The following is an 18,066-nucleotide window of genomic DNA, read 5'->3' as shown; positions in this document are numbered from 1 at the left end:
AACCCTATTTTGATTTTTTTTATGTATATTGTATAATTAATTCATGGTTTCTGATCTCAAGCCTCTGTTTATTTCCATGATGGTAATGTATGAAGAAGAGAGTTCCGAGGGGGAGAAAGAATGGTATTTCTTCTGCATAAGAGGAAGAAAAAATAGGAACAACATAATGCAGAAATAGAAAGCAATTTTTTTTTAATTCAGTCCTATCACAATAAAATAGAAAGCAGAAATCCTAGGTTCTCAATCATTTAGTTTTACAGCAACATTGCAGCACAATTAAGGACAATGTGTGGTTCCTGCAATCACGCATTACATAATCTCAATACAATCACCGGAAGTACGAAAGAAACCAACTAGTGTCCAATTAACCTTTTGTCAAACACTTAACATGCATTTTCATATAAGAACATTATTTCACCAGTTACAGCTAAATCACTGATAATCCAAAACTATGAACCAAAAGAAATCCCTACCTTCAATTCATGCGACTTTGACGACAAGATTCTCAGCAAAACTAGAATGAAGATCACAACAAGAGCAGCAAAATGCAGAGTAGGAGCTTGAGATCTGGAAAGTGAAGCACTAATTAATCAAAGCAATTGTGTGGCCAGTGATGACGTAGTGAATCAACTAAGACGAATGGAAGACGAAGCACTAATTAACCAATGTTGTATTATCAAATAGATCAATAAGGTTAGCATAAAATCACTGCTCAGTTTATAGATCTAAGCCTTATATTGATTAAATTCAAAAAAAAAAAGATATGATAAGGGAAAGAGAGAGCAAAATTTCTTAATTTTCAACGAACCTCAACTCAGATTAGAAGAATGGAGTGATAGTGACGAAATGGATTTAAAAATATTTCCGAATAGATGGAGCGATAAGTGACCGAAATACTGGGAATTTAGACATCTAGAAAAATCGGTGGTACTAATGGCCAACAGATTAAATGGGTCTACACCCCAACAATTTGCAACTTGCATTGCGCATTGCTAAATTACTGTGGTGGAATGCCGCTTTTGTTGTAGTGTATCCTATTATTCATCGGATAAATTTCGTCACATATATGTTGATTGGAGAAGTAGAACATTTGTGGACAAGTACCAAAAGATATTTTCAAAGTCAAGGATCATAAATTACTTGGGAAATATTTAATTATGCCTTTTTGGAAAAATATTTTCCACACAGTGTAAGAAAAAAAAAAGAAATAGAATTCCTTGAACTAAAACAAGGAAATATGACTGTTAGTGAATATGTGGAAAAATTTGAGGAACTATCCAGATATTCCAATTATGTACAGAATCAACCTAATGAAGAATAGTTGACAACTAAGTTTGAATCTGGATTAAAATCTAAACTCAAAAGTATGATAATAGGACATCAAGTAAGAAAATTTTCATCACTAATAAATAGGTGCATAGACATTGAAGCAAGCATGCTGGAAGCTGAGGAGGCAAAAGAGAAAACCAAAGGTACAAACTGAAGAAGGAAGAATGATGACAGAGACAAAGAGAGGTTTCCACTAGTACATGACTCAGGAAACAACTCTGCTAGCAATGAAGGAAGAGAAAATGAGAGACAAATGAAATTCTTATATTCATGTATGTCCTAAGTGTAAGAAAAATCATATTGGAGAGTGCCTAGCAGAAAAAAAGCATATGTTTAAAGTGTGAAAAGTCAAGACACCTGATTAGGGAGTGCCCTCAAAATCAAGGTCAAAATTCACCAACCAATCTATAGAAAAAAGAAGTTTTTTAATCTCAGTGGTTAGTAAGCGACTCAAGTTTTAAACCTAGCTCAAGGTACATGTTTAATTCTAGATTTTCTTATAACCATACCTTATGATTTCGGGGCTACTCATTCTTTCGTTTCCCTATGTTATGCTCAAAAAGTTATCAATTTTCATTCTACATTCTCATCTTGAATTTTTCATTCTCATAAGGAAAAGGATAACCCCATTTCAAGTTTGTAGAAATTTTCTCTTCAAATCAAAGAAAAGTTATTTGAGATAGATTTAGTTTATTTACCTATGATTGATATAGATATAATTTTTGGGAAAAATAAGTATTATGTTGTAGGAAAATTCTTAGGTCATGTCATAGAGACAATCAATTGTAGGGGCCACTATTTTTAAAATAAAAGAAAAGTAAAAAAATTGATGAGCCCACTTTTATGTGTCTGTAGGAAAATTGGTTGTGTCATGTGAAAGGAGGAAAATATTACCCATAATTTTTAGCATAAAATTAGTTATTTGCCCATTATGTAAATTATAGGAAATTTATATGTAGCGGAAGCATGGTGGATTTTAGGCAATTGAGTAAAGTTATTTAGAAATATATTTTTTAGAAGGTATGTCGAAATTTTGGAGACAAAATATTTTTTAGGAGAGAGAAAATATAATATCCAGAAAAAATATATATAGCCAATGAAAATTGGTGGCGCCATTGATGGCGCCTAACGCCAGTTAGAAAAAAAGAAAGGAAGTAGGTGGTGCCTAAAGCGCCAAGATGGCATTGTTAGCACCATTGTGTGGGTGTGTGGGCGTTGTTAGTGCCATGTAAAAAAATAAAATAACAGATGGGACATATAGAGGCAACCAGTGAGGATAAAAGTCTTTGATTTTTGTTAGATTCAGATAAGATTGAGTTAGATAATTTAAAAGAAATTAACACGTGACTTTTATATATCTATATATACCCTGATGAAGAAAAAAAAAGAAACAGAAAAGAAAGAAAGAAACCGTAAGATAGAAATAGAGAGAGAAAGAAGAAAGAAAAGCGGTGAGAAAGAGACAGAACCGAGAGAAAAGAAAGAGAAAGGAAAACAGAGAGAACAAAGAAAGGAACCTGAGAAAAAAGGAGAAGGAAAAGAGAAAGAGAAAAAGAAGTGGGAGAAATAAGAAGGAATGTAATATTGGGAGAAAACTCCATTCTCCTATTTTAATTCTTCTTTATCTATTTTATATTTAAAATTGATATTTAAAAATTATTTCTTTAAAAGCTGTGAAGATGTCGTTACTCTGTCCAATCATGAATCTTTTCTATTCTTTTGGTTTATCTGTTTTCTTTGACTTTGTAGATTTAATGAATTTATTTAAATTAATTATAGGAATGATCTTGAATTAAGACTATAGAACTAAAGAATTCTTTTAGTACCAAATGGATATTAATGGAATATTTAATCTTTTACTGAATAATTCTGATATGAGTGATCCATAAAGGGATCAGATGGTTATAAGGTAAGGACGCCTTATTATGGTTTGAGCTCCGCCATATAGAATCTTTCACATACAGAACCCACAAAATTTGAGCGCTCACAGAATTTGAGCATTAATCATTTCAGTTAAAGGCTACACGTTTGTTTACCAAAAAAAAGGCTACACATTTGTTTATATGTTTGTATGTAGAACCGATAAAGGTTTGCGTAGAACCGATAAAGGTTTGCGTAGAACCCACAAAGGTTTGAGTATGTTTGAATAAAGAACCCACAAAGGTCTAAGCTCATATATATTATTCATGATATTATTTTCTTATTATCAATATGTTTTAGAGAATGATATTTTTCACTAAAGTGACTCGATTGGTTATAGTTCAAAAACCCCAATATTACTTAGATTTATCTCACGTTTTTTTGTTTCTATGCTAACATTTTCGGATAATAAGCATGCCAGTATGTGTATCATTGGAGTATGATAAAACTCTATGGTTAAAGACTTTGAAGACTGTACGGAGTTCAGTGGAGCAACTGATAGAATAAAAAAATATTTTTATTATTATTTTAGATTATGATGTATTTCAGATGTAATAGTGAACTTGACTTCTGTATAATTAAATTTTAAGAATACTTTATCATATGCTTTATTTTATATCAATTACGTGAGAATCTTATACTCTTTAATTTAAAATAAGATTTAAGAATTTATGTGATATTTTCTTTGCTAGCCAATTATAGAGAATGTTACATTATTTTTCAATAGAATAATATTTTATGATTTTTTTTTTAATTTTCTGCAATCTTTCATTTTCTTACTTGGCAATCACATATGTTCTTAAACCTAAATCCTTTGTCTCACCATCGCTTTTTCCTCCTCCACTAGGGGTGTTAACGGGCCAAGCCAGCCGAACTTTGGTCTTAAAAAGCTATGCGTGTGTTTAAATGTGACAGTCTGACCTAGCTTGTTACCTGTTATGGATATAATTATCAGCCCGTGGCCTGACTTATTTACAAAAAAATAAAATCTTGGTTTAGCCTGTTAAAAAATAAATAAGACAATTTTTTTTATCCAAACAGAATATACGATCAAAAGCACTAATAATTTCACAAAGAATCATAAATTCAATGTATATCCAAACAACATAATATAGAATAAAATCATTCAAAAAGTCTGTTTAACCAATAAAATGAGATGAAATGGGTTGAAGAGAGAGAGAATGCTATTATGAGTAGTATAAAAAATATAAAATAAAAATAAAAGTTAGTATACTTGAAGTCCAGGCTTTTGAATTGAAGCCTGAAGTCTTTTTATTAAACGAGCTTTTATACAAGTCAAAGTCTGAACAAAACAACCAATTTTAGACACGTAAGCCCAGATTTTCACAAGCCGAACCAAAGGCTCTTGGTTCGTTTAGCACTCCTATCCTCCGCCATATTTTACTACTCTTTCTCAACTTCTCATCCCTTATAGACTGTCCATCGCTCACCATTATCTCTCAAGATTTTTGCAGCTAATAGTATAAGTCATTATTCTTTGTACTTTTTGCTATTTTTTCGTCCCATTGACAAAATTGCATCTTTTCAAAATTTTCATTATAAAAGTAACATAGTATTTGATTTATAGGTGTTGTATACATATGTTGGACATGTGTTTATTTATGTGATTTTTTTTTTATTTTTTCTCTTTATTTATTTGATTATTTTTTGTTAGGAAATTCTCATATAAATTGGTTGGTGGAAATCTACAAAACTGATAGTAAGTCCTTATTCTTCATATATTTTTTTTGTCCCTTTGACAAATTTTTCCTCTTTCCAAAATTTCCATTAAAGGCATCCCCACTATTATACTATTTTGACTTTCCATTAAGTTAAACATGTAAAAGAAATAAAATTATCATATAATCTATATTTTATGGAATGCAACATGTTATTTTTGAAAGTTTGACAAGCTTTATAAGCCAGATCAAGCTTACAATTTTGTTTACATCAGGCGAACGAGCCAAACTAGACTTGAAATAATTTAAATCAGCTTAGTCCATTTAAGCTAAATTCTGATTTGGCGCGACTCATTTGTACCCCATGTCGGACCAATTGCATTAATTTAATATATTGTTTTGAAACTGAATTATTTGGGTAATTAATTTTTATAGTTAGCATTAAACGGTCATTCATCCGCGAGTTCCCCCCCCCTGAACATTTGATTGAATACTAATTATTTTTCATAAAAAATTAGAATTTTATTATAAAATTAATATCGAATAAATATTTAATGATTCATTTAAGGGGAAAATGTTTCCACAGTTAATGCAGAGAAGTTATCTGCATTTATTCTCAAAACGACATCGTTTTGGTATTGAAATCTTAAAAAATTATAAATATAAAGACTATTATAACCCTAAAATAAATTAAAATTACAAAAATACCATGATTTCCGTCCCAAAACGACGTCGTATTGGCTTACTGCAGATAACTTATCTGCAGTAACTTAGGAAAAAGTGAACCCTTCATTTAAATACAATATCCATACGCTTTTACAGTAATTTGACTAATTCTGATTCCCTTAGGGGGTCGTTCGGTAGAGGAAAAAAAAAAAATTTTGTCGGAGAATCTCGATTTTCAAAAATATAATTTTTATATTCAGTTTACGATAATATCCGAAAATTTAAAATTTAGAAAAATTCCGTTTCCCGAAAATCCGACCAAAATTCTTGTACCAAACGCTCCCTTAATATATATTTTTTGGGGGTAAACCATTAATAAAAGAAAAAGAAAATGTAGAACAAGAAAAACCACTTTTTACTTTTACAGATTTTCTTGAAGTACTTTTGATGTCAAATTTTGTCTTCTAGATAAAATTTCTAGAAGCCTTAGTTATTTTCCCATTAAATGCAGAGTGCTAGATGGTGGTCTAACGAACTTTATGGTTGGAATTTAGTTTGGTTTAGAAAGTTTTGGTATGCTTCAACTTGCCAGCGACATAAGAATTAGTTTTGTAAATGAATTTGTCAGCCATTTTTATTTTCCAATTTTTTCACGCTTTCATATATTTATTCTAATGTGAAATACTAAATACAAATAGATGATAATAATATCTTAATTTATTTATATTGTTTTGGTACATAATAATATCTTTATTAAAGTTGTTAAGTGTTTGAACTCTTTTAGAAGGGAAGACCCAATAGTACCATGTGCACGTTTAAAGGTTTTTTCTATCTTCTTAGCTACGAGTCAAACTGAGATGCCAGTTTAATTTCAAGCTTCTAACCCAATGAAAGAAGTAACACTTCCCTGCTGTTTCAGTTAACTTTCATTGAAAAGTTCTGCCTTTGAACTCTGAACAGTGAACACTGAACAGAGATATATTCTAGCTTCGAAATCTTGACAAGGATTTGAAGCTGTCTTTTTCTGGGTCTATCATTATTTGACAGGTGCATTATTGGTTCAAGAGCTCAATATTTTTCACTTTATACAATCACTTATTTCCAACTGAAATTGCTTTGTTTATTTTTTTATTTACTTATTTTTTGCTTTTATGCCATGTTTCTTTGTCTAAGTAGTTTTGGCCTGAATATCTGCAGTGACTTTGTTGATCTTTGCAAATCTGGTTTTTGAGGATTCTTGAGTCTTTGGAGCTTATTTAAAAGCTGAATCAAACAAGGTTGTAGTGTAACTTGTAAGCTTTTGGAACCTATAATAATTGAAGAAGATGGGTGGTCATAAAAGGAAGCACCACTTCAGCAGAATCCATGCATTCTCATGTGGGAAAGCATCTTTCAAAGGTGAACATTCACTAATAGGAGGCCCTGGCTTCTCAAGGATAGTGTACTGCAACGAACCAGAACATGCTGAAGGGATTCTTCTTAATTATGGTGACAATTATGTCAGAACTACTAAATATACACTTGCTACTTTCCTACCCAAGTCCTTGTTTGAGCAATTCAGGAGAGTTGCCAATTTTTACTTCCTTGTTTGTGGAATCTTGTCGTTCTTTCCAGTATCTCCTTATTCAGCCATCAGCAATGTAGTTCCTCTTGTGGTTGTGGTTGCTGCTACAATGGGGAAAGAGGCAGTTGAGGATTGGAGGAGGAAAAAGCAGGTCATGATTGTATCTGCTTTTGCTTCAAATTTGTGGTTAAGATGATGTTTCTGTTCTCTAAACTTTATGCAAATTGAATATTGTCCGTAGAAAGTTTTTTAATATACATACTTTTGCAGTTAGCCCACAGTTACTATGGTAAGGAAATTGTGAGAGGAAAAGTGGCTTCTGCACTAAACTCATGCTTTGAGTTATTTTAGGAATGTCCACATTTGAGTGAATGAATGCACGATACTGATAGTTTTTTATTCTCTTGTATTTTCAAATATATATGTATTATTGTATATGCTCACAGCCCAGATATATGTATTTTTTGAAATATGTCTGCTCCTTTGTGATTGCAAAGTTAGAGGTTCAAATTCGGGAAACATCCTCTTTGCAATATAGGGGTAGTGATTAATTTTTTTTTTTTTTATCTTAGCATATGCTAATATTCTTTGACAGAGAAGTACTAATAGGGTTACATTGGTGTTAGTTAACATTTCCTTTCCTTAAAATCTTTACTTGGTTGCTTTTTTTTCTGCTACTCTTGATTATTCTTAGGTCTGAAATATAGTCTTGTAATTGCATCAGGATATCGAGATGAATAACAGAAAGGTTAAAATGCATCGTGGAGAAGGTGTTTTTGAGTATTCTAAATGGAAAGATTTGAAAGTTGGAGACATAGTAAAGGTTGAAAAAGATGAATTTTTCCCTGCTGATCTCATCTTACTTTCATCAAGCTATGACGATGCAATTTGCTACGTTGAGACCTTGAATCTTGATGGAGAAACAAATCTTAAGCTGAAACAAGCACTGGAAGAAACTTCAAAGTTGCAAGAAGACTCAAGCTTCCAAAATTTTCAGGCTATCATCAAATGTGAAGATCCAAATGCAAATTTGTACTCATTTATAGGCAGCCTTGATCTCCAAGATCAACTGTATCCTCTTGCACCTCAGCAGCTACTGCTTAGGGACTCAAAGCTGAAGAACACAGATTTTATCTATGCTGTGGTAATCTTTACAGGCCATGATACAAAGGTTATGCAGAATTCTACAGAGCCTCCATCAAAGAGAAGCAAAGTTGAGAAACGGATGGATAAGATCGTCTACTTTCTGTTCTTTGTCTTATTTTTTATTTCTTTTATTGGTTCTATTTTCTTTGGGATTGCAACAAGAGAGGACCTTGAAAATGGTGTAATGAAGAGATGGTACCTTAGACCAGATGATACCACAATTTACTATGATCCAAAGAAAGCACCAGTTGCAGCCATTCTGCATTTCTTGACTGCACTTATGTTGTATAGTTACTTGATTCCGATATCATTGTATGTCTCCATTGAAATTGTGAAAGTTCTTCAAAGCATTTTCATCAACCAGGATGTTCACATGTATTATGGGGAAACTGACCAGCCAGCACATGCTCGTACCTCAAATTTGAATGAAGAACTTGGCCAAGTTGATACTATACTTTCAGATAAAACAGGAACTTTGACTTGCAATTCTATGGAATTTGTCAAGTGTTCTATTGCTGGCATTCCCTACGGACGAGGAGTTACAGAAGTTGAGAGAGCTCTAGCCAGGAGAAAAGGATTACCTTTAGGACAAGAGCTGACAGAAGATGACAATGTTGCTGAGATTTTTGAAGCAAAGTCATCTGTTAAAGGTTTTAACTTCATGGATGAAAGGATCATGAATGGAAATTGGGTCAAAGAACCTCATGCCAATGTAATCCAGAACTTCCTGCGGTTGTTGGCAGTATGTCATACTGCAATACCTGAAATTGAAGAAGAAACTGGCAAAGTTTCTTATGAAGCTGAGTCCCCTGATGAGGCAGCTTTTGTGATTGCAGCCAGAGAACTTGGATTTGAGTTTTATGAAAGGACACAGACAACTATTTCGCTTCGCGAATTCAATTCCACATCAGGCAAGACAACTAGAAGGTCAGGTTTTTGTTGTTCTTGTATGTGTAAACTTGATGTTCTATATTTTACATTTATGTGCCATTTGAAACTTGAGTTGTGCATTAAAATAAGAGTTTAATTTCACTTTTGCAGGTCCTACAAACTTTTAAATATATTAGATTTTAGTAGTGCAAGAAAGCGGATGTCTGTAGTTGTAAGAGATGAGGAAGGGAAACTACTACTACTTAGCAAAGGTGCTGACAGGTTTGTAATCTTGTTCAATATTTTGAAATCCTATACTTGAAAGATTAAATATGGCACAGTATAGACATTTTTCTAGGGAAAAATTCACTCCTGGTATATGGTTGCCTACTTTTTGGATCAAAAGAGGTTTATTAATTCGTAAGGCAGCATTTATTAATTTCCCCATCTCTTTTTGGTGTTGTAGCAGTGGTAAGGTTGCTTTTTTGTGACCAGAAGGTCAGGGATCTAGTTTGGGTTTAGGAAAGACCTTGAACACCGGGAGGTCACAGTCTCTTTACAGAAAATGCAAAGGTAAGGTTGCATATAATAAACCCTCACCCCTATCCTCACAAAGTCAAAGAGCCTAGTGTACCATAGGGTTTTCCCTTTCCCCTTATGGTGGTTGGGTAGAGTGAACTAACAGAATTGAGACAGAAATTTGTCACTAAATACTTCCTTGTCCACACCCTATATTTGATATGGCTAGTTTCATTTGTGAAACAAACAGCCAGTGTTTTTTTACATTAACTTTGGAGATACACAATGTCCAATCATTGCTAAGGAATATCAGTTCATCTTAATATTTGGCTTTGTTCCATTAAGTCCCTTAATCTCTGCATGGCTATCTTAAATATACGAGTTATCATTTCCAATCGGTTTCAAATGTTCAAAACATTAAATTACTTTTCTTTGTGGCGTTCACAATCAGTGTCATGTTTGAACGACTTGAAAAGAATGGAAGGGAGTTTGAAGAGAAGACTATGCAGCACATCAATGAATATGCTGATGCTGGCTTGAGGACCTTGGTACTTGCATATCGCGAACTTGATGAGGAAGAGTACAATCTATTTAATAAAGAGTTTATGGAGGCCAAGAACATAGTGAGTGCAGACCGAGAGCAAATTGTAGAGGAAATATCAGAAAAGATTGAGAAGGATTTAATTCTTCTTGGTGCTACTGCAGTTGAAGATAAACTTCAAAATGGGGTATGTTATAAATAGTGTTTTTTTCTTTCTTTTTTTAACTTGTTTGACTAATTAGCAGAGCTAGAGCAGTTAATATTTGTGTACTTTGAAATTAGCCATATCCTATGATGTGATAATAACTGGCAACAGTTCTTTATGTTGTGTTCTTATGAATCCCTTTGTGTCATATAGGTTCCTGAGTGCATTGACAAGTTAGCACAGGCAGGAATTAAGCTATGGGTTTTGACAGGTGATAAAATGGAGACAGCAATTAATATTGGGTAAGTTCAAAGTATATCAATAGATTTTGAAATCCTTTGTGATCATAATATGATGTCATGTCACTGATTTGAAAATTTCTGTGTGACTGCAGTTTTGCTTGTAGTTTACTCAGACAAGGAATGGAGCAAATTATAATTAGTTCAGACACGCCAGAAACCAAATCACTGGAGAAAGTGGAGGACAAGTCTGCTGCTGCAGCGGTAAACCCTTTAGTAATGTTTTACCCATTGAAGTTCAGGTTATTGGATATATGATTTTGATGTAAGCTTACTGATTCTTTAGGCAATTAAGGAAAGTGTTCTTCGACAATTAAGGGAAGGAAAGGCATTACTTGCTGCATCTGATGAAAACTCCGAGGCATTAGCTCTTATCATTGATGGAAAGTCTCTCTCTTATGCACTAGAAGATGATGTCAAGGACTTGTTTCTTGCACTTGCTGTTGGCTGTGCATCTGTTATATGCTGCCGTTCATCTCCCAAGCAGAAAGCACTTGTAAGTTTTCCTTGTGACTCTATAATTAGTCTCTGTAGTTTCTCTTTTTTTCTTTATAAGTTTAAGTTGCAGATGTTTTCTCTCTTATTACTTAGACCCAATAGTACTTTCTTACTTGAAATAAAGCAATAGAATTTTATTCTATCTTGAAGCTTATGGCCAATGTGGCAGAGACATTTATTGCAAAATAATATGGTAAAAGGGTCAATGCTAGTCTCCTTCTATGGTGATTTCAACATGTTCAGTTTTTAAAGGTGTTTCTATTATAATAATGCAGGTTACTAGACTAGTAAAGATTAAAACTGGTTGTACAACTCTAGCAATTGGTGATGGAGCAAATGATGTTGGAATGCTCCAAGAAGCAGACATTGGGATTGGTATAAGTGGTGTAGAAGGAATGCAGGTAAATCTGAAATATCATGCTTACAACAAATTTTCTTTTGGTTTTTGTTACCTTTTACCTTACAATTACCACGACATTTATTCTTATTTTTTATTTTTCTGTTTTTGTTCTTTTTAGATCCTAAATTATTAGTTCTCAACTGCTTCACTAAAATTTTCAGGCAGTTATGTCAAGTGATGTCGCAATTGCCCAATTCCGATTTCTAGAGCGTTTACTTCTTGTGCATGGACATTGGTGTTACAGAAGAATCACATCAATGGTAACAACTTGACCTAACAAATATTACATTAAAACATAGGCTTCTCCATTTAATATATTCATACAGAATCTGTACTTATTTCAATGCTTTAATTCGATTACTACAAAGCCCACGTTGACATCAATTCTTCAAACATAGTTTATTTAGCTGTAATGAATATTTTGTGAAGCTTAAGTGTTGCATGGAAACACTGAACTTCATAAACAACACTATGTGATTCTTCTTCTCTTTGTTACTCGAACTGCGCATTCCTTCAATTAATAAAGCTATGTGGACCACCTTTTTTGTTTTGCAGATCTGCTACTTCTTTTACAAGAATATTGCCTTTGGCTTCACACTATTCTTCTATGAGATCTATGCCTCATTCTCGGGGCAAGCTGCATACAATGATTGGTTCCTGTCACTATATAACGTATTCTTCACTTCCCTTCCTGTAATTGCCTTGGGAGTGTTTGACCAGGATGTCTCTGCTAGATTCTGTCTCAAGGTAACCCTTCAAACTCAATTTCTTTTTGGTATGGGACTTGGAGTCCCACATTGGTTGTATGGGCAACTAATATGGGGTTTATAAGGCCTTGGGCACTCCCACCTTTGAGCTAGCTTTTGGGATGGTGCATCCCAAGGTTCTTATCAAATGGTATCAGAGCCTTCCACTATGTCTCCCAATTGCAATCGAGCGGCGTGGGTGGTGACACCGGCATTGCAATGTTCGCCCGGGACTAGTAAAAGACTAGCGCAAAGCCAGCTCGCGTGGGCGCCTGGGCTGCGGAGCGTGGTGGAATGCTACGATCCCATTTGCAAGATATGGGACTTAAAGTTCTCACATTGGTTATATGGGCAACTAATGTGGCCTTTATAAGGCCTTGGGCACTCGCACCTTTTGGGGGGTGATGCATCTCAAGATTCTTATCAAATGGTATCAGATACTTCCACTATGTCTCCCGGTTGCAATCGAGCGACGCGGGTGGTGACGCCGGCATTGTAGTGTTCGCTCGGGGCTAGTAAAAGACTAGCGCAAAGCTAGCCCGCAGGGCGCTGGGGCTGCGGAGCGTGGTGGAATGTTACGATCCCATTTGCAAGGTATGGGACTTGAAGTCCCACATTGGTTCTATGGCAACTAATTTGGCCTTTATAAGGCCTTGGGCACTCCCACTATTTGAGTTAGTTTTTGGGGTGGTGCATCTCAAGGTTCTTATCAAATGGTATCAGAGCCTTTCACTATGTCTCCCCGTTGCAATCGAGCGGCGTGGGTGGTGACGCTGGCATTGCACTGTTTGCCCGGGGCTAGTAAAAGACTAGCACAAAGCCAGCACTCGTGGGCGCCGGGGCTGCGGAGCGTGGTGGAATGTTCAGATCCCAAGGTTCTAATCACTTTTCAATGCCATTCTGTTAGAATTTTTGATTCCTCTGATATATAAACTACACAATAATCTTCATCTCATGACGTCTTTCATTCTGTATTCATTTTTTCAGTTCCCATTATTATATCAAGAAGGTGTACAAAATGTCCTATTTAGCTGGAAAAGGATTCTTGGCTGGTCATTCAATGGAGTCTTGAGTGCTACCATAATATTCTTCTTCTCCATCAATGCAATGGAACATCAAGCATTCCGCAAAGGAGGGGAAGTTGTGGGACAGGAAGTTCTTGGTGCCACCTTATACACATGTGTTGTGTGGGTCGTGAATTGCCAAATGGCATTATCTATTAGTTACTTCACTTACATACAACATATATTCATCTGGGGTGGCATTCTTTTTTGGTATACATTCCTCCTAGCTTATGGAACCATGGACCCCTCCTTATCAACCACTGCCTATAAGGTCTTAATTGAAGCTTGTGCACCAGCACCATCTTATTGGCTCATCACTTTGCTTGTGCTTGTTGCTTCACTCCTTCCATATTTTGCCTATGCTTCAATCCAAATGCGGTTCTTCCCTATGTTCCATCAAATGATACATTGGATACAAAATGATGGGCAAGCAACTGACCCAGAATATGTTAATGTTGTGAGGCAAAGATCAATAAGACACACAACAGTTGGGTTCACAGCTCGTTTTGAATCATCCCAAAGTTTGGAAGCATCCAAGAGTTTTAAAGTCTGAAAACCATTAACATGAAAGTTTTTTTGGTTTCTTTGTTGTATGGAAAACTCTTTGGCCTGAACATAACCCTAAATTTGTTAATACAGATTATAACGGTCTTCCATTGTATATATTAAAGGTAGAGATATGGGTCTTCCTTACGAGAATATCTTTGGTACATTGGATATACTGTACTCGATACATCTTTGTTTCGAATTTCGAAAAATTTGTAATGTGGCGGGAAACAAAAAATTCAAAAGTGGTAAATTTTTTTCCAAATTTGGAAAAAAGATGTATCGAGTTCGGTATATCTGATATGCCAAAGATATTCTCCTTCCTTAGCTGGCAAGAAATGTCAAGAGATACCTTTTAACAAGGCAAACTGAAGCAATCTGTACCCTATGTTATTTTATTTGTTAGAGTAAATACCTTTTTTAGTCTCTAACAAAAAACACGGTCCCCATTTTAGTCCCTTACAAAAATAAATTAGTCAGTTAGTCCCTAACAAATTCAAAGTGGACCCATCTAGTTGAAATCGTGGTCCCTCACAAATTCAAAAAAGACCCATATTAGTCCCTCAAAAGGACTAAAATAGGTCCACCTTGAATTTGTTAGGGACTAACTGACTAATTTATTTTTGTAAGGGACTAAAGTGGGGACCGTGTTTTTTGTTAGGGATCAATAAGGGTCTTTACTCTATTTGTTAAGAGCATAATGATAAAATTTAGCTGCTTCAAGATCAATAATGTATGATTGTATGAATTATGGTAGCATAGAAGAAAGAGTAAATATCTTTTTTGATTTTCAGCAAATTTCACGATGCCCGTTTTAGTCCCTAGCAAATAAAAAAGCCCATCGTGGTCTTTAAAAAATTTAAAATGGACCCATTTTAGTCCTTTTGAGGACTAATATGGGTCTTTTTTGAATTTGTGAGGGACCACGATTTCAACTAAATGGGTCCATTTTGAATTTCTTAGGGATCACGATGGGCTTTTTTATTTGCTAGGGACTAAAGCGGGCATCGTGAAATTTGCTGAGGACCAAAAATGATATTTACTCTAGAAGAAAAGTCTCTTAATTCGGATTCAATCTTTCATGCTCCCTTTTATGTACTTTTTCAGTTAAAAATCAACACTAAAATGGTTCATATTGAGACTTCCTAAGTCGCAAGAGAATATATTAATTCCTTGTAGTTGCGTGATATTCTGTCATAGTTACTTTACACACAAAGTCCATTGCTTAAGAGGCAGTTTTTTCTGGAAGTCATATTTAATACAACATGTGTGAGCCCATAAAGGAAGAAATAGTGCTATATGGGTTGATTATGTTCTTTTGTGGGAAATGAAAAACTGTGGTTTATGAGAATAGACATAAAAATAATTGGTAAGTTCAAATAGTCTATTCTGGTAAGTGCGTTCGTTAGTTCTAGTTATTTTTATGAAGGGGTAACATCTCATACTAAAATTTTTGCATCAAGGATTGATCGTCCTGTAGGATATGAATCACATGCCATCAAGCTTTAATCGGAAAAGAAAAATACAGACAAGATGTCCTGAATTATCTTTCAGATAAGATAAGCAAATCCAGCAGTAAGATATACACAATAGCTAATTTACTCATCCCACAAATCACAGAGAGTTAGGTAAACTCTTCTTCCAAACCAAAGACTTTTTTTTTTTTGGTAGGAAAAATGGAAAAAATTCTTCCTTAAATATTCCTCCTCCACAAGGCCCACAAGGGGAAAAGAAGGGTCCTTTGAAAGGTAGCTAAAATAAGAATTTCTCCACCGGCACATAGAAATCAAGATTATCGGTCCCACATTGTGAGGAGAAACCAAAATATCCTTATTTGATTCCTTTGTTCATTTTTTTCTAATACAGTATCATTCCCCTCAAATTCTCAATGATGTAGCATATTTCCAGCAACCCACTAAACATATACTATAGAACCCAAAAAGTAAAAAAAAAAAAAATTGAAAAAAAAATATAGTACATGCCTCATTTGAAGGAAAAAAAATAAAGAATTGAAGAATTTAACAGTTAGTCAAAGAATATTTCCTCCCAGCCATTTTGGTATGACAAAAAGGAAAGAAACATGTTATAATTGTCAAAAGGGTTTAAAGTTTCTAAATTTAATTAAATAATTTTATCTAATATTTATCAAAATATATATAAGGTCCTGTGAATTCATATGAAAACAAGAGAAAGAAAAAAAAATATATATATATATATAGACTCACACACTTTTATTAGTGTATTTTGATGAATATTAAATAAAATTATCTAAAAAAAAACTTTATGAAGTTTAAACTCTTTCTCACAACCTTTTTTTACTATGATGAACCTGTGGTCACCACAATGCAAAGCCTAAGAACTCAGAGGCTGACCTACCCATTACAGTGGCAAACTCATTAAAGTTAATTACACCATCACCATCAATATCAGCCTCTGTGATCATCTCTGTTAGCTCTCTATACGTAAGTGGCTGACCCATTTTGGCCATTGCACCAGCTAACTCTGCTGCTGATATATAACCATTGCCATCACGATCAAAGCACTTAAAAACACCAAGGAGAAGCTCTTGATTCAACAAGATCTGTGCACTCATATCAGGCAATATGGCATCCACCAATTCATCAAACTCCACAAAACCATTTCCATTTGAGTCCATGTTGGCTAACAACATGTAAATTTGGTCACCTGAGGGCTTGAGCCCCAACGATCTTAGGAGCGCGGCGAGTTCTAAAATTGTTAGGCTTCCATCTGAATCCATGTCAAATCTTGCAAAAATTTCCCTTAACTGAATGAGTTGATCATCAACTTGGAGTTCTGACATGTTTGTTCTCAATAAAATCAACAAAACAACAATGTATGAACACAATGCCAAAAAAATAAATATGGAATCCAAAACTACAGAGATTTTGGGATGAGGGTTTGTTTAGGGTTAGAGGTAACATCTATTTATTTTGTTTCTTTTACGAGCGAAGATTAGCAACGAAAAGCGCGCGAGTGGCGTCACGTATAACGGCAGAACAGGCTAACATTCTAGAACCTATGAGGTCCAGAAAGCTTCCCATTGCATCTAACAAATCTTGGGTGCAGCGGATCTGGCTACATCCTACCCCAAAAAACAATAAAAATAAAATTGGATTTACATAAAAATATAAATTAAATTTTATGTAAATTAAAAGCTAAATTCAAATAAGAGAAAAATTTCCATTTTTAGATAATTGATATTATGTTTTTGTTATCAAACATTAATAAATTAATATCAACAATGAAAATAATTATTTTTTATTTTTTATTTTACTATTTTTATCATTAAAATTATAACTATTAATATAATAAATAATTAAGAATTTTCAATTTGACTTAATCATATTAAAAGAGTAAGTAGGATATTTATACTATCACTTTTTTCTACTATTAATTTACTACTACTCTAATCATTGTTGAATTAAACTTTTCAGTAATTCTTTTTGCTCTCTTTAGCCCAAAAATTTGATTCAACTATAATTAAAGTAGTAGTAAAATAGTAATAAAAAAAAGTGTTAGTATAAATATACTATGAAGCATAAAAGATCCATTCCCCCACAAAAGAGTACTTACTCATGGGCACTTTTGTAACATCCTTTATAACTGACTAGGATAGAAGATATTACATTAATTCTTAAGTGAAATTCTAACGCAACAGATAAGAAATAAGGCATATGACAAAATATTTATAATCTTTAATTATACAGAAGTCAAGTTCACTATTACATCAGAAATACATCATAATCCAAACTAAAGAGAAACATTTTCTTTTTATTAATTTGCTCCACTAAGCTCCATATAGTCTTCAAAGTCTTTAGCCATAGTACTTTATCTTACTCCAGAGCTACATATACTGGTCTGTTTACTCTGAAAAAGTTAACATAAAAACAAACACACGTGAGATAAATCTCAGTAATATTGGGGTTTTCGAACTATAACCAATCCAACCACTTTAGTGGAAAATATCATTCTCACATAATAAAATTTATAATAAGAAAATAATATCATAAACAATAAATATAAGCCCAACCTTTGTGGGTTCTTCATTCAGTCATACCCAAACCTTTGTGGGTTCTACCCAAACTTTGTGGATTCTAGATACACATATAGGAA

The 18,066-nt window shown here is 33.9% G+C and overlaps 2 protein-coding genes across 2 annotated transcripts; one reads left to right on the top strand and one right to left on the bottom strand.

Moving 5' to 3' along the window:
• The first annotated feature begins 6,919 nt into the window (after positions 1–6,919).
• LOC133308080 (putative phospholipid-transporting ATPase 9) lies at positions 6,920–14,029 on the top strand. The gene is made up of 11 exons (XM_061508669.1): positions 6,920–7,309; positions 7,883–9,231; positions 9,346–9,456; positions 10,145–10,421; positions 10,593–10,681; positions 10,774–10,882; positions 10,965–11,174; positions 11,452–11,577; positions 11,738–11,836; positions 12,132–12,323; positions 13,310–14,029. The coding sequence occupies exons 1-11, from the start codon at positions 6,920–6,922 to the stop codon at positions 13,937–13,939; spliced, it is 3,582 nt and encodes a 1,193-aa protein (XP_061364653.1). The 3' UTR covers positions 13,940–14,029.
• Positions 14,030–16,267: 2,238 nt separating this feature from the next.
• LOC133308092 (probable calcium-binding protein CML15) lies at positions 16,268–16,753 on the bottom strand. Its single transcript, XM_061508683.1, has one exon. The coding sequence runs from the start codon at positions 16,751–16,753 to the stop codon at positions 16,268–16,270; it is 486 nt and encodes a 161-aa protein (XP_061364667.1).
• Positions 16,754–18,066: the final 1,313 nt, after the last annotated feature.

This window comes from Gastrolobium bilobum, unplaced genomic scaffold (genome assembly GCF_033153095.1).
Source record: "Gastrolobium bilobum isolate Gb01-03AN ecotype WA unplaced genomic scaffold, APGP_CSIRO_Gbil_v1 utg7201, whole genome shotgun sequence".
NCBI lineage: Eukaryota > Viridiplantae > Streptophyta > Magnoliopsida > Fabales > Fabaceae > Gastrolobium > Gastrolobium bilobum.
This window is presented reverse-complemented; position numbering and strand designations above follow the sequence as displayed.